The 15330-nt window shown below is 37.1% G+C and overlaps 1 protein-coding gene across 1 annotated transcript in view; it reads right to left on the reverse strand.

Annotated features, from left to right (window-relative positions):
• Positions 1 to 1476: 1476 nt before the first annotated feature.
• The window catches only part of CENPE (centromere protein E, 312kDa), a 131999-nt gene continuing 118145 nt past the window's right edge, over positions 1477 to 15330 (reverse strand). The window contains 6 exon segments of the mRNA XM_006893116.1: positions 1477 to 1571; positions 4885 to 5171; positions 7363 to 7546; positions 9624 to 9721; positions 10417 to 10529; positions 15009 to 15194. Of these exon segments, the coding sequence (XP_006893178.1) occupies positions 1477 to 1571; positions 4885 to 5171; positions 7363 to 7546; positions 9624 to 9721; positions 10417 to 10529; positions 15009 to 15194 (963 nt within the window).

Here is a 15330-nt window from a genome sequence, read left to right on the forward strand (position 1 = left end):
TGCCACTCATCATCAATACTGGAAAACTTGGAATCTGTCCAAGTTACAGGGTAGGTAACTTGCCCATTTGGATAGGTAGCAAACCAGTGATCAGTATGCAGTAGGTTCTCAATACCTCTTTTCTTCATGAGAAATAGCACATTTTGCCTTGTCTGGTCCTGATTTTACTTTTTAGCTTTTTAAAAAATATTATCTGCTTACTTTCCCCCTTTCTTTCTTTTTAAGCACTGTTGGTTTTCATGGCTGGCTTTTCCACAATCATTCATGGTATTGAAACTCATTTCATGGGTTAAGCAACATTCTTCTAGACTGGGTTTTAAATGTTGGTTATACCTATGACCTTAAAAAGCTGTTTATTAACCAAACTTACACAGTAACTCTGGGTTACTCTTTAATTCAGAAATGGATGATTCAGACCCACACTTTCATCACAGAGTGATGTTCAGGGAGGAGGGATAAAAATCAAAGGACAGGCTTCAGCAAGAGTGAATGAGTGTGATAGAATGTTTGGAAAGGGAAAATAGCCAATCCAGAGATTTTTAAATTATTCAATCTACAATCTACTCCTTGAAAGAATCTTCTGATTCAAAGCTTCCTTGAACTCACTTTTACTCTGCTCTATAAGCTTATGCAACTAGGCTTGTGTGTGTATGTGGAGTTTCATTATATGATGCAAAAATAGAAGATGATAGTCTATGAAGAGTAAAACAGGGTCACAGATGCCCTGAGAATATAAGAAAGTATGGATACTAGTATTCTGGAAAAAACCCAGAATCAGCTGGGAGTAAGGTAAAGTGAAGAAGGAAATTTACCAACCAACCAACCAACCAACCATGTGCTACTGTAAGGTTGTGAATGGGTAACAGAAAAGCGAGAAAGGACATTTGGAACCGTGACACCAAAAGGAGGACCCTGTTATTCTTTAACATTTAAAACACATATATTTTCATATAAAACCTCTGAAACTCAATGAGAAGAGCTAGACAATACCTCGGTCACTCATCAAGAAACCATTCTGGGATCCAGAATTGCAAATTTTTTAATAACGGAATTTATTGAATATACAAGGTGCTATAATTTTTTTGTTAATTAAATGATGTTTTACATTAATTTATGTATAATACTCTGGAAATTTCAAAGTAATATGTGGTTAACTTTGAGTTAATAAAAATGTATACATGAAACGCACACATGAAAATTTCCTTCAATAACTTTATTCTTTACAAAAACCATACAAATAAATAAAATCTTTCAACTTCTAAAGCAATCACATTCAAGAACAAGGCATTTTGTCTCATCATTCTAAATGACTGACATGAACTAACTTCCTTCTTGAGCTTCTGATTCTAGTGCTGAAGTAAACACTGAATGTGAAATTAAGTTAGATTGTGACTTCATTGCCTGGAAGAGGCACGAAGTGGCAAACATGGCCCCTCGCAAGGAGCGTGAGCCTCAGGACAGGTGACAGCAGCAGAGTTACTGGGTTTTGCATTCAGGTGCATCTCTTTCAGAAGAGGTATGCCAGGGACCTGGCTGGGGGTCCACATTCTCTGCTTCCTCTATATGTTTTTCTGAGAAAGAAAATAATGCCCCACATTAATTCAGTTAAAAAGGATATGCACAATTACAAGGGGAAAAGATGTCAGGAGAGAGATGAGTGAAAATGACGTGGTCAATCAGTTTCACTGCGTCTGATGCTAAAAAAAGAGTGCATTTCACTTCACCAGAACTTGAAATGTTTATTCTATATTCTTTCAGAGAAAGAACTGTTAATATAAGTAAGGAAAAAACCCCCAATGAGAAGCCCTATTTTAGAAGATAGTTGTAAAAACAAACAACTTATTTGTGTTTGAAAACCCTATTATACAAAAAGTAATAAAATCTTACTTAAAATTCATCAATTTGGATAGTAGAATTTTTAAATTTCTAGATTCCTTTAACTGACACTTTCATGCAACAAGAGTGTCCCTTAAAGGCAAGGATGGTGAAATTTGGTCTCACGTACTTTGGGCATGTTGTGAAAGGGAGGGAGCCTCCTAGGAAACAACATCATGCTGGGAAAGGTAGAGACAGGGACGGAGAGAATATGACCCTCAACGAGATGAGATGATACAGTGAATGTTACACTAGGCTTGTGCACGGTGGAGCTTATGATGACACAGGGTAGGGCAAGGGGGATATTTATTGTCATTTATTGATATTTAGAGGGTCACTATTAATTGTAATTCCATCTATGAGATGGCACCTAACAACAACAATTACAACTTTTATTCACTGCAAAAATAGTACCAGACAGACCCAAATATTGGGGAAAAAGAAGTAGACGTTTTCCTTTATATTTTTTGCAGTTCGCATTAATCAGTATTGCTTAGGAGCCTCTGCCACTATCAGATAAAACTGAATGTGTTATATAAATATTTCTTAGTTCTTCAAAAGATACTTTTGAAATGGTTTGGGGTGTGTGTGACAAAAGTTCTACATGAAGACTTAGACAATAGAAAGTACTTAAATATTTCAACAAAAAAGGACAGTTCAAACATTCTTTTTCCAAGTGATTTGTCTCTTACTATGCCCCTGAGAGGACTTTTGGACTGCCACAGTGGTCTAATTTTGATGGATAGTTACTGATAGTGGACCTTGGCAGACTTTGTACAAAGTTGTAAATGATTTAGAAGCTGTCCAATTCTGTTCCTTTAGAATTCTTCAGTTGCATCATTTCTGAGAGTCATTAGGGGCTCTGATTGAACAAACAACTTTAAGTAGCTTAAGCTGGGACCATGCTCACCTGGACACACATGAGGTGAAAAAGGTAACAGAATTAGGAAGCTATACAGCAGTTCCTACAGTGGGGCCCTTCTCTGTGGACAGCACCCTGCAGAACTGACAAGTGATCCTGAAATGCACCCTCCTTCCCCACCACATTCAGCTAGGCATTTCCAGCCTTGTGATGCCCACTATACTTTCCAATCTCTTCATCTCTAGTGCATATGTCTGAGTCCAAATTACCTCATGTTTTGCTTAGACAATTGCCATGCACTCTTGCCTCTATTGTTTGTTGGTTACCTTATAGCTGGAAGAATTTTCAAGATTTGTAACATCATGTTCCCCGAACCTTGGTTTAAAATCTTTCGAAGGCTTCCTCTAAATGCTCTCAGGAGGAGGTAAAAATTCCTTTCAATGACCTAAGTCTTACCTGGTCTGGCCTCACTGATTCTATTCACACACTCCACTTTGTGCTGGCGTTACACCCATTAGGGCTGTTGCCCAGTCCTCAGAAAGGGTTTTCACTCTACACTCTACTCTGTTTAGTTAGCTATTGATTTCAGTTCCTTCCTCAAGGAAGATTTATTCAATCTCTCTTTTACACTGCCTAGTTAGAACCAACTAATAGCTGACCCAATAGTGAGTTTTGAGAGGCTGTACATCACACGGGAGACCAGGTAGCAGCTGGTGGATTTCAAAAGTCTGCCTTTGAGTTCACAGTGCAACTCCTTATTCTCTAGGCCACCAGAGCTCCCTTTACTCAATATACCAGCAACAAATTCTATATGCTCTCACACAGACTTTTACCTTCACATTTAAAACATAATTTTACTTTTCCTCACTACCTAAATTAGATCTGTATCTTCTATCAGACAGCTTATTGAGGGCAGAGACAATGTCTGGTAATCCTAATCAGTGTCTATTATCTGACTCCTAGCAGGAGACTCCTATTTGAAGACTGAATGAATAAGTGATGCACATCTATGTTCTGGTTATTTGGCTTATGTAAAGTTTATGAGTAATGCAGTCCTATTGAACTAACTTAACGGCACTTTAACAATAGTAATATCAACACAGAGAGAGAGATCAGCTGGCCCAGTGGACAGAAAGTGATGCTACCAAGCCAAAGGTGGGTGACTTTTAATTGGTGGCTCTCGGGCCTGTCTTTCATTGTTTTTGTTCAGACATTCCTCTAGGTTGTATAGCCCTGGTGTACAAATTGCCGTATAGCAGTAACTTGTGGTTGCTGTGAGGCTGAACACTGTGGCACTGATGTGTCAAACACATTAATGGTTGGCTACCCAATGTGGACAGACAGTTGGGTGGAGCTCCCCAATTAAAACAAGCTTGGAAGGAGGAGTGGCATCCACTTCCATAATAGCTTGCCTCTGGAAACCCTATGAACCTGGAGAGAGGATGAAAGGCACCCAAGCGTCGAGGACTCTCCTTCATAGGGTCGCTATGAGTCACCTGCAACTCGATGGCACTTAACAACAAACAACAACAACATTGAACCAACAAGAGCTTATAAAATAGCTATAGAGTGGCAGCCAGTGTCTTTGAACTGTTGGAGAATACTGAATATCCCATGGACTGGCCAAAAGGACAAGTCTTATCAACTAGATTGCTCCTTAGAGGCAAGGGTGGTGAAACTTCATCTCACATACTTTGGGCCTGTTATCAGGTGTTAGGAAAAGTAGGAGAAGACCCTCAATGAGATGGACTGATATAGTGACTGTAAAAAAGAAGCTTGGGTTTGGGGCAGATTGTGAAGACGCGGCACGATAGGCCAGGTCTCTGGTCTGTTGTTCACAGGGTCGCTATGAGCTGTAGAGGACTCCACAGCACCTAATAACAACAGTGTCTTTCTTAAAAGATGCTTATCTATTTTAGGGGAAAGATGAGAGCTTAAGAGGCAGAATAAAGATTTTACTTGGAGGAAGAAAGGCGTGCATTCCAGGGCTGCACTTCAGAGCAGCTCATTTTCACAGGGATGGCAAAGGCAGCCTGCGGGCTGTAACAGGCTCAAGGATTCCTTTTCTTGTTTTAAAATGTGTCTTTTTGGGCCACATATTGCACATGTATTAACATCTTTATCCAGTCATCAATGCATTTACTTACCTGGGCAAAGGCCTAAACCCGAGTTATCAAAATAGTGAACTGGATGAGCTGTTGGTAAAGACTTTGATTGGCTGTCAAAATACCAAGATTTTGGAGACTCCTTTGGCCCAGGATCTTGTACATTCCGTTCCTTACACCGCGAAGGCATACTTTTTCTATTCTTAGAAGGTGTTCCAAGCCCTCTAGGAGAGTTTAGAGAATTCTCACAAATAACTTCTTTGTGAGCTTCTCTCTTAATGGTTCTTTCCTTCAGTATTTTGATCTCTTTGGAAAGACGCTCATTGTCGCTTAAATGGGGGAAAAAAGGAGAGTGTAAGCCTTTTGAAGTTCTAAAGTGTGTTCATATTACATTTACATTTAAATGCCAACCTTACTCCTTAGACTATTTCTACAGTTCAAAAAAGGAAATGGGCTACATGAATCAAGGAGTTACAGTAAATCCTCCCAACCGTGGAGTCTTGAAAAGGAAGCTTAAAACATGATGTGAAGTTTTCAAACGAATGATATTCAAAGTGGTTTATCTAACGGCACTTTGCTATGATTATTTAATAGCCAGATCTCCTAGACAGATGGAGCTTTGATGTTGCTTTGTTGTTTTTAAAGAAATACTGCATTGTGCTTTTCTAGATAGAATGCTTCGCTTCTGGCAGGAAATGCCAATGTTATTCATTCAGTTCCTTCTCACCAAAAGCAAGGAGAGAATCCTACTGTCGACTCTCCTGAATTTCATATAGGATGAATTTATTGCTATTTCATAACTATCTCCCAAACTCACCTTATTTCTATCAACATCAGTACCATTCTAGCATATGTAAAATCTTTGGCCTGGACGGTGGTTATAAACAGATTTCTAATAATTTTCTCCAGTAATATGCTATTAGCCAACATGCTATTTCATTTCATCAGGCCCTGGCCTAAAATCAAACCCTGGCTTCCTAATACATTGAGAATATTATAAAACTTCTTAATAATTATTGGCAAGGCCCTAAGTCCTTAGTAACTTGGACTCAGTTACTTCTGGTATCTCAGCTCATACCATACTGTCTCAAATTCACCACACTGGCCACACTAAACATGTTTTATTTCCTTCAGCTGGTTATTCTTTCTGATGCAAAGATGGTTAACCCTTATCCTTTTCATCTGGTCTAATTTGTACAAATTTAGGAAAAACAGATTTCCTTATATAATCAATTCTTGATCATCCCTCCTCCCAATATACAAGTACAGATAAAGTTAGATCCCTCTGCAATACCACCTCATACCTTAGTTTTTAAAAACAGTACTCATTATAGTTATTTGTACAATTTGTTTAATGTCCACTTTAATACTATTCCATCACAAATAAGAGTACAGTCTAATCTTTGAAAGGCTATATTGAAGCCAAATAATTAAGTTTGTTAGAACTGATCATATTATATTAGAATTAAGCTATGATAAAGGAAAGCAAAAGATGAATCATATTGGGAAAATCTGCTGTTAGGGACCTCTCCAGAGTACTGAAGAGCAATGATGTCAGTCTAGGGACTAAGATATGACTGATCCAGGCCATGGTCTTTATAATTACTTGCTATGTATCAGAGAGCTGGACAATGACTAAGGATGATAGAAGAAAAATCAATGCCTTCGAATTGTGGTGCTGGAGAAGAGTATTGAATATGTTGTGGACTGCTACAAGAACAAACAAGTTTGTACTTGAAAGCGTGAAACCTGGCAGCTCCTTGCAGGCAGAGATTTTGAAACTCCATCTGACATATTTTGGGCATGTTGCCAAGAGGGACCAGTCCTTTAAGATGGACATAATGCTTGGAAGTGTGGAGAGACAGCGCAAGAGAGGAAGACCCTGGATGAGATGAATTGACTCAGTGAATGGGATAATGGGGGTAGGTGTTAGAGGCAATAAATGGCTCAAGACAGAGCAGGGTTCAGAGCTGTTGTACATAGGGTCACTGAGCCAGTCAATTGAATAAAACACACCACCACCACAATGGACTGAGTACAGCCTCACTGTCTTGGGAATAAAGCCCTGTAGGGAATTGAAGCAGGTTCTTTTCCAAGTCTTTGCTTACTTCCTGGTTCTTGGCCAGGTTAAAATTAGGTCAGTGGCTGGACAGAAGACATCTGGAATGGTGCTCCCACATTCTTTTCTTTTTAAAAAAGACATGATTACATGAGCTCTAAAAGTTATTTTCTCTATAATTTTTTCTCATTGCAAAAACATGCATGTGCATATACCACATCCTATACACACGGAATGCTACTGTTGTTATGTACCACTGAGTTGGAAACGACACACGGTTGACTTTCAGATGCAGTATGTCGCATGCAAGGAGATGCCCATTTTTCTGTGGACCAGCTGGTGGATTTGAACCACCTGCCTTTGAGTTGGCAGCACAACTCCTTATCAACTAAGCACCAAAGCTCCCTCAGATGTATGGAATAATATAAGCATAGTAGCTGTATGACTTTAGCAGATCTTACCTTAATATGTCATTCTGTTGCTTAATTAGCTGTTCATTTTTCTTTTTTAACTTCGAAATTTCATTCTCTAGCTTCATATGTTCACTTTTCAAAATTAGAACTTTAGTGCTCTGTACAATGCCACTGCCACCCCCACAGGTTATGATTTTATGTGTAGACTGAGGATCAACATTTTCTGATACCACTGTAAGAGGCAAATAAGCAAATGAATGATATTTCAGTTGTCTCCAAAGTCAAAATGAAGAAAATATTACTGCAAAGACTAAGCTACTCTGTATCTCAAAACATTTGAACCTCCAACTCCATGGAAGTCATCCTTGACTTCTCCAATCAATTTTAATTCCCTCTAGAGTCCATTTGCTTCTTTCCATTCCTATTTCCACTATCATATCCATCCAGGTTACTACGATGATTCACCATAAATACAGTAAAAGCAACTTTTCAAAGGAGAGCGTATTCCTCACCTCAGTGGATTCCAAGTTCTCACCACGCACATTTGCTAGTTAAATAAGCCTTAGAATAGTACTAAAGCATATATTAACTATGCATAAATATTCATTGTACCACTGTTTTTCACAATAATTAAAAGGTGGAAACCACAGAAATGTCCACCAACAGATGAATATATTAAGATAGTATGGCATATATGTACTATGGAGTATTATTACTTGCTATAAAAAGAAACTCTACCTTTGATACATGTTACGATATGGCTGAATTTTGATGATATTATTCTGAATAAAAACAGTTTATCATAAAAACGTAGATATGGAAATGTTTCCACTTATTAAATAGAATGATACATAGATACCAAAGGGTATTCACAGGGGTCAGGGGGAGGAGGGAGGAGTCTTTGCTTAGGGATTTCTGTTAATGGTGACAGAATAATTTGGAAATTATTAAGAGTGATGGCTGCACATGGTTAATATAGCATCACTAAACTGTATATGTAAAATTATTAAATTGGTGTTATTTATTTTTATCATTGATAATAAAACAAGAAAACATCTTTAGTATAATTTCTAACTAATTTTAATGCATAGCATAGTAGTATATCTTTTCAGAATTATTGGTCTCTTTAAGTAAATAAACAAGCAGTGTTTCAAAAGGGGCACTTAAGTATTTGATACTATATATGAAATAAATGTAAGGGGTCAAATTTTATTAATTGTAGGTAAAGTTGCATAAAAATGTGAAGTGTTTGTAAAGTGAAATGAACCACTAGGTCAAGAAAATTCCTGTTATTCAAGACAGGTGAGCAGGCCTGGGAGCAGAATCTGAATTTCTAATTCAGGCCTAACACTATAACTATAGTCTCTGACAAATCAAGGTAATTATCACAATCCTTCTGTAGCAGCAAAGAATCTTAAGTTTTCTTTTCAGCACTTGAAGCTGTCCAAGTAGTAGCTGTGATTGATACCACGGAAGCTCAGGCTACAATTAATACTACACTCCACATTTAACTTTGAATCTTTTTTTTTTTTTAGTACTTAAGACAACAAAACATGCAAGCATCACTTATGTTTACTTGGCAATCAGAGTTTTCACACACATCTTTGGGTCAAGTCTTATAATAAGTACATAAACTAGAAGATCAGATGACACCTTGATTCCACAAAGCCAATAAGTTGAGGGTTGTTGATTCAAAGCTCGAGTCCCTGACTTTAGTTTTGTGATTGTTCTACAACACAAAACCATCCCTTATCTTATGAAACATTCTCTCTTTATAAATGAAAAAAAAAATGAAATAAAACATGGACAAAAATATGAAAAGTGTATAAGCAGATTTTGACCATTAGACTCAAGAGTTTAAAGAATTGCATAAACAAGTATTAATAATTAAAATACATGTTTACTTATTTTTACTGTGTATAGGTTATAATTTAGCACTTGCATAGAGGTAAAATCTGTTAAGCAATGATTTTGTACTTTTTTTTAGGAAGTGATGTAAATTCAGTAGAACAAAGTAGTAAATTTAGTAGAATGAAGATATTTTTGATGAATAATATCTGATAATTTAAAAGTAAAATACATATTTTTTTTCTATAATCTATAATGGATAAGCAGCTGAGATTATATAGCAAATGACAAAGATGTCACAGGATAAACATGCTCCTATTTTAAATAAATTCTTTCTAAATTAATGGTTAGTTCAGGTTTATTCTTAACTATCACATATGTAATGTAATAGTCATCTTCAAGATGTATAAATGGACAGAGTAAACAGAAAAGAACTAAAAACACTTGCTGTTTCTACTTACGTGAAGTTTCCTGTACCTGTTGGCTTCTTCTAAGGTTTTCTTTTAATAGCCTTATAACATCATTTTGATATTCAACAGTGGCATTTTTTAAAGCAATTCTAATAAATAAAAAAATAAAAATATATTAAAACTCAATAACTAATCCTTTATTTTAAGAAAGTCTCAATAGGATTTTTCTATCACAGGGGTATAATAGCCACAAGTAGTTACAGTGCAAAGTACCCTGGCAGTGTGCCCTTGTGCTCAAAAACATCACCAAATCAAGAGTATTCTGTGTAAGCTCAGGGACTGTTCAATTTTTTTAACATTGAGGTAAGAGTTCTTTTTAAATTTCCAAAGGCTCAACAGTTAATAATTGGATATTGAGCAAAATTACATTTGGAGGCATCACAAAAAAGGCAACAAAGCAGAGCTGTTACTGTGGGGTCCCAGCAACATCCGGAGGGAACAAGATTTGCCAGAGCAGGAAAAAGGAAATCTGCCTTATTTCCCAGTGTCAGGAAAGCAAGTCCTGACTATAGTACAGCCAAGGGTCACAGGTTTTTCAGGTTCACTGGCAAGGTCATTATAAAGTTGTTTACAAAATTCAAATACATTGTGTGTTAACTGATAAAAATTGTGCTTATTTTAAAGACTTTTATGTAGTTATAATGTAATGAATTAAAAATAATTTATATCTTTTAAAAAAAGTAAAAATAATAATCCTATAAGATACATTTAAGAAAATTAAGGCAAAAAGTTGATACAGTTTCAAAAAGAAAATTTAAGCTATTAAATTTAGGCAAAGACATACTCCTTTTCAAACTCGTTGGCAGTTCTCATCTTCTCTAGGTCTGTTTTCACCAGCTTTGTTTTGAGATCGTCTATTTCTTCTTTATAGGGCGCGGCTCCTAAAGCAACTTTATCCTATGTTTTTACAGAGAAAAGAGAACCATACAGTTATTAGAACAGTTTCAATTCTAACAAAATGTGTACATTTTACAACAGCAATCAACTCCAAATATGTGGTATGTAGAAAAGGTATCAATTTCAATACTAAAATGAACTAATGATTAGGTATTTGATGTGAAGTTTGTTCAAAGTTAATATTAGAAAATATTATTTTCCCCCTATTTAAAAGCTGACATCTGAATAATATGACACTCAGGGTGTGGAAGGAGACTGCCCATTTGTTCCAGGTTTTCTTTCACATTATATAGTAACCTGTGAGGAAATTCTGCCATTCAATCTTTTAAAATTCAGGGCTATCTGGTTGGTGGCCTAGCCTGTAGGGAGATGCGCTAACTCAAATGAGGTGCCTCTCGAGCATTTCAAACCCACCAGTGATTTTGCTGTTTTGCTGTAGAAAGATGGGCCATTTTCTTCCATGCTATTTACAGCCTCTAAAAATCTGTTGGAGGATCAGCTCTGAGCGAGTTGCGACTGGATGGCAATGAGCTGGACGTGAATCTTATAAAACATAGGACAAGTGCTCTACTGTTGCCACTCGGGTTGAAGCCCTCTCATCTCTCACCTGATACTCCTTACTGGACTCCTCTATATGTTTTCTGTTTTTTGCTCTTGCCTTTTTATGGCAAAGCTAGCTTTTCCTTTACTGAAATTCTCTCTCTCCTTCACCCGCAATAATATTTATAACTGAACTTTATACCTACTTGTTCAGAGCCTTTAAGAAAAGTAAAACTCAAACTCATTGCTTTGGAGTTGGAAACAACTCACAGCTGCCCCTCCGCTAGGGTTCCATGGCTGTGAAGGACATGGGAGGAGACTGGCCATTTTCTCTTGTTGCTGGTGGGTTTGAACCACCAAGAGAGGTGTGGCCTTTAAGTTAGAAACAACTCCCTACACACTACACCACTAATACTCCTCAAGAGCCTCTAAGAATAGAGATTTTAATGCTTTTTTAAGTTTTTCATCTTGTCCATTTTCCATGAGCCTGAACAGCTTTAACCATGCAGATGAAAGCAGCATGTAAGAGGACAGCAGAGAAACAAGACCAAGGACATGTGAGCCTCAGGGTGACTGGAGTAAAGTCACCCCACCAACCTGTAACTGTGGGTTTGTTTGCGGTACTGAAATATGTGTCCATCTGCTTGAGCCTTTGCACTTTTTCTTCTCTTGACATGTTGTTGTTCTGTACTAATGAGTCAGAACCGACCTACAGCAGACCCTCCAGCAGGCTTTCAGAGGCAGTAATTGCAGGAGGAGATTGCCCACCTTTCTCCTGTGGAGTGGCTGGCGGATTCCAACCAAGTGCCTTTGGGATTGCAGTGCAGATCCTTATCAGTAGGCCACCAGAGCTCCCTTTCGCATAGTAGCTAATTAATCACCCCAATACAAACTATTTTTAAAAAAGGGAGCTTAGGTGGTGGCTTAAGGGTAAGGAGCATGCAGCCGATCTAAAGACATGTGGTTCAAATTCACCAGCTGCTTGTGGGAAAAGGATGGTCAATCACCTCCTGTGCAATTTACTGCCTCTGAAAACAGCTGGAAGGTAAGTTATTAGTTGGTTCTAATGTGATAGTATGTGAAAAGAACCACCTTTAAAAATCTGACATACCATACACAACACCCTTTTGCCAAAATCCTCCAATGAATCCTCATTTAAAATAAAAACAAAAGTCTTTATAACATACCATAAGACCTTTGGTAATTGTGCTGTCTACTATCTCTTAATTGATTTGCCACCTCTATACCCTTGCTTTGAGCTCTGGTGGCCTAGTGGTGAGAAGCTACACTGCAAGCCTGCATGCACACTTTTTGAATCCACCAGCTGTTCAGTGGGTGGAAAATGGGCAATCTCCTTCTGTGTGATTAATTGCTTCTGAAAACCTGTGGAGGGTCCGCTATAGGTTGGTTCCAACTTGACAGTACTCAACACCCCACCTCTCTCCTTGCTTACAGTGTGAAGACACACTGATACCTTGCTTTTTCTAAAAAAAAAAAAAACAAACCAAAAAACCCAACACCTGTTTAGTATGTTTATTTTGAGGAATTCACATTTGCTACTTTTTTCTTGAAAGGTTCTTTTTGACTACATGGCTCATTCTCTCACTTCCTTCAGGTCTCTTTTCAAATGTCACTTCTCTTATATAAAAACACATGTCTTACTCCATAAAAGCCCATCTCAGCACTTAAATGTCCCCTTTTCTGGTTTAATTTTTCCCATTACACTTTTGACCATGTGACATACATAACTACTTGTTTATTTTCTGTCTCTTTGAACCTAATGTAAGCCCCATGAAGAAGGGGGTTTTTTCTTCCCATTGCTGTATAGCTAGCATTGGAATACATAATAGACATTCAACAAATATTTGCTGAGTAAATGGTGAAGAGATTGAGACTGTTAATAGCTTCAGTTTGCTTGGCTCTACAATCAACACTCTTGGTTAACAGCAGCCAGGAAATTAAAAGATGAATTGCACTGGGAAAATCTGCTATCAGAGAGCTCTCCAAAGTACTGAAGAACAACGATGTCAGTCTGGAGACTAAGGTGTGCCTGATACAGGCCATGGTCTCTGCAATTACTTGCTATACATCAGAGAGCTGGACAATGATTAGGGATGATAGAAGAATTGATGCCTTTGAGCTGTGGTGCTAGAGAAGAGTAAAAAAAAAAGCCCCCAAACCACTAAAAAAACCAAGCAAACATCAAGTTACTATTCTTTTCAAAGAAAATAGGTAACATGTAGCTTACTGATTACCAAGTGGGACTCTGCAAGTAAAAACCATAGTGAGGTATCACTTCACATCGGCCATAATAGCAAAGGTTAATAAGACAGCAAAGAACAAGTAAATAAGTGTGTGGAGAGATTAGAACTCTCATACACTGTTGGTAGGAATGTAAAATGGTGCAAACAAAATTTTTTTTATTAAACTTTTTATTTTTTTTACAGAGGTTTTGGATTTCCAATCATTCATTGCTGCAATTTTCTCCCTGCCCACCCCTCCCCACCAGCTCACTTCCCCCTCTGAAGAGAGAAAAAAAAAATTTCTTCATTAGTATACAATTCCCACATCCCTTCCCCCCACCCCCCACCCCGAGTGCACTTCTCTATGGAACCTTAATTCTAGATTCCTGTGCTAACCAGCAAACAAAATTTTAAAAAAAGAAATTAAAAGAATATGCAACCACTATGGAAAACCGTTTGGCTCATCCATAGAAAGAAAGGGATAGAAATACTATTTGATCCAGCTACAATTCCACTACAAGATATACAACGCATAGAAATAGGAGCTGCCATACAGATATATTCATACCCGTGTTCATTATGTATAACAGCAAAGATATGGAAACAATCTAAGTCTCTACTGATGGAAGAACGGACAAACAAACTATGGTACATTCACATAATGGAGTACTTTGCAGAACTAAAAATTAATAAAGAATTTGGAAAACCCTGCATAACACGGATATATCTCACAAAAGGACAAGTATTATAAGACCACTGTTATAAGATATTAAGGAAATGTTCATACACAAATGTATTCTTCAGAGGTTACCAGAGATGAGTAGAGAGAGAGGGGGGTAAATATTAATAAATAAACAATAAGCCCATCAAATAGACACTATCAAATAAAGGTATCAAATAATGATTAGCTTATCATTAAAGAAAAGGAAGGCAAAGAGAGGTACAGAAAGATTAATGGACATCAGAATTATAGGGAGAAAGTGGAATATGTGGGATTGCATTATGGGTATTGAAATTAATGTTGTTAAACAAAATGTATATCAATGGTTGAATAAAAAATTACTTTGTTTTATAAATCTCCAATTTATAATAAAAATGAAGAAAATTAAAAAATATTGGAAGTATATTTATCTAATAAAGAGTCTTCTATATTTACACAAGAGATCCCTACTTTATCTGATATAGAATAGGGAGCTCTAGTGGCCTAGTGACTAAGGAGTTATGTTGTCAATACAAAGGCAAGCAGTTCAAATCCACTGGTTGCTCTGCAGAAAAAAGATGGATAATCTCTTTCCATATGACTTATAGCCTTTGAAAACCCATTATGAGTCAGTTCTGACTTGACAGTGATGATAAAGAGCAAGAGAATACAGAATATTATATACTTACATAAGAAATAATTCCTAAAAAGAAATCTTTTCCTTTAACTATTAAAGAAATAACATTTATGTGTGTTCTAAAAATTCTTTTTCTAGACAGATCAAAATATACAGTACTTTACATGACAATATAGGTTGTTTGCTTTAAAAAACAAAAACAAAACAACTGGTTACTGAACTTCAGATATACACAGGCAAAGTTGTGGGGGAAGAAACAAGGGATCCCCAAACATGCCTGAATGCTCAAACACACTCTCCACATTTAACAGTAAAATAAAAGACAAAAGAATATCTCTTATTTATAGTTGTTACGTTACCTGAAGTACTCTGACCAGGTCTCTTGTTTCTTCAAGGCATTTGTCTGATTCATTAACTTTTGCCTGAAGTTTTGCTATCATGTCATTAGTCATCTCAAGTTCTTTCTGCATCTTTATAATCTTCCCTTCCTTATGTTTAGCACTTTCTTTAGCTTCACGTAATGAGGTTTCTAGCTCTTGAACTTTCTATTGGAAAAAGTACATACATATAAGTTCAACATGAATATGTTGTTGTTATGTGCCGTCGAGTCGCCTGCGACTCATAGCGACCCTATGTACAACAGCCCTAAACTCCGCTCTGTCCTGTGCCAATCGCACTGTC

Source organism: Elephantulus edwardii, unplaced genomic scaffold (genome assembly GCF_000299155.1).
Source record: "Elephantulus edwardii isolate Elephantulus edwardi_28Jun2011 unplaced genomic scaffold, EleEdw1.0 scaffold00122, whole genome shotgun sequence".
Taxonomy (NCBI): domain Eukaryota; kingdom Metazoa; phylum Chordata; class Mammalia; order Macroscelidea; family Macroscelididae; genus Elephantulus; species Elephantulus edwardii.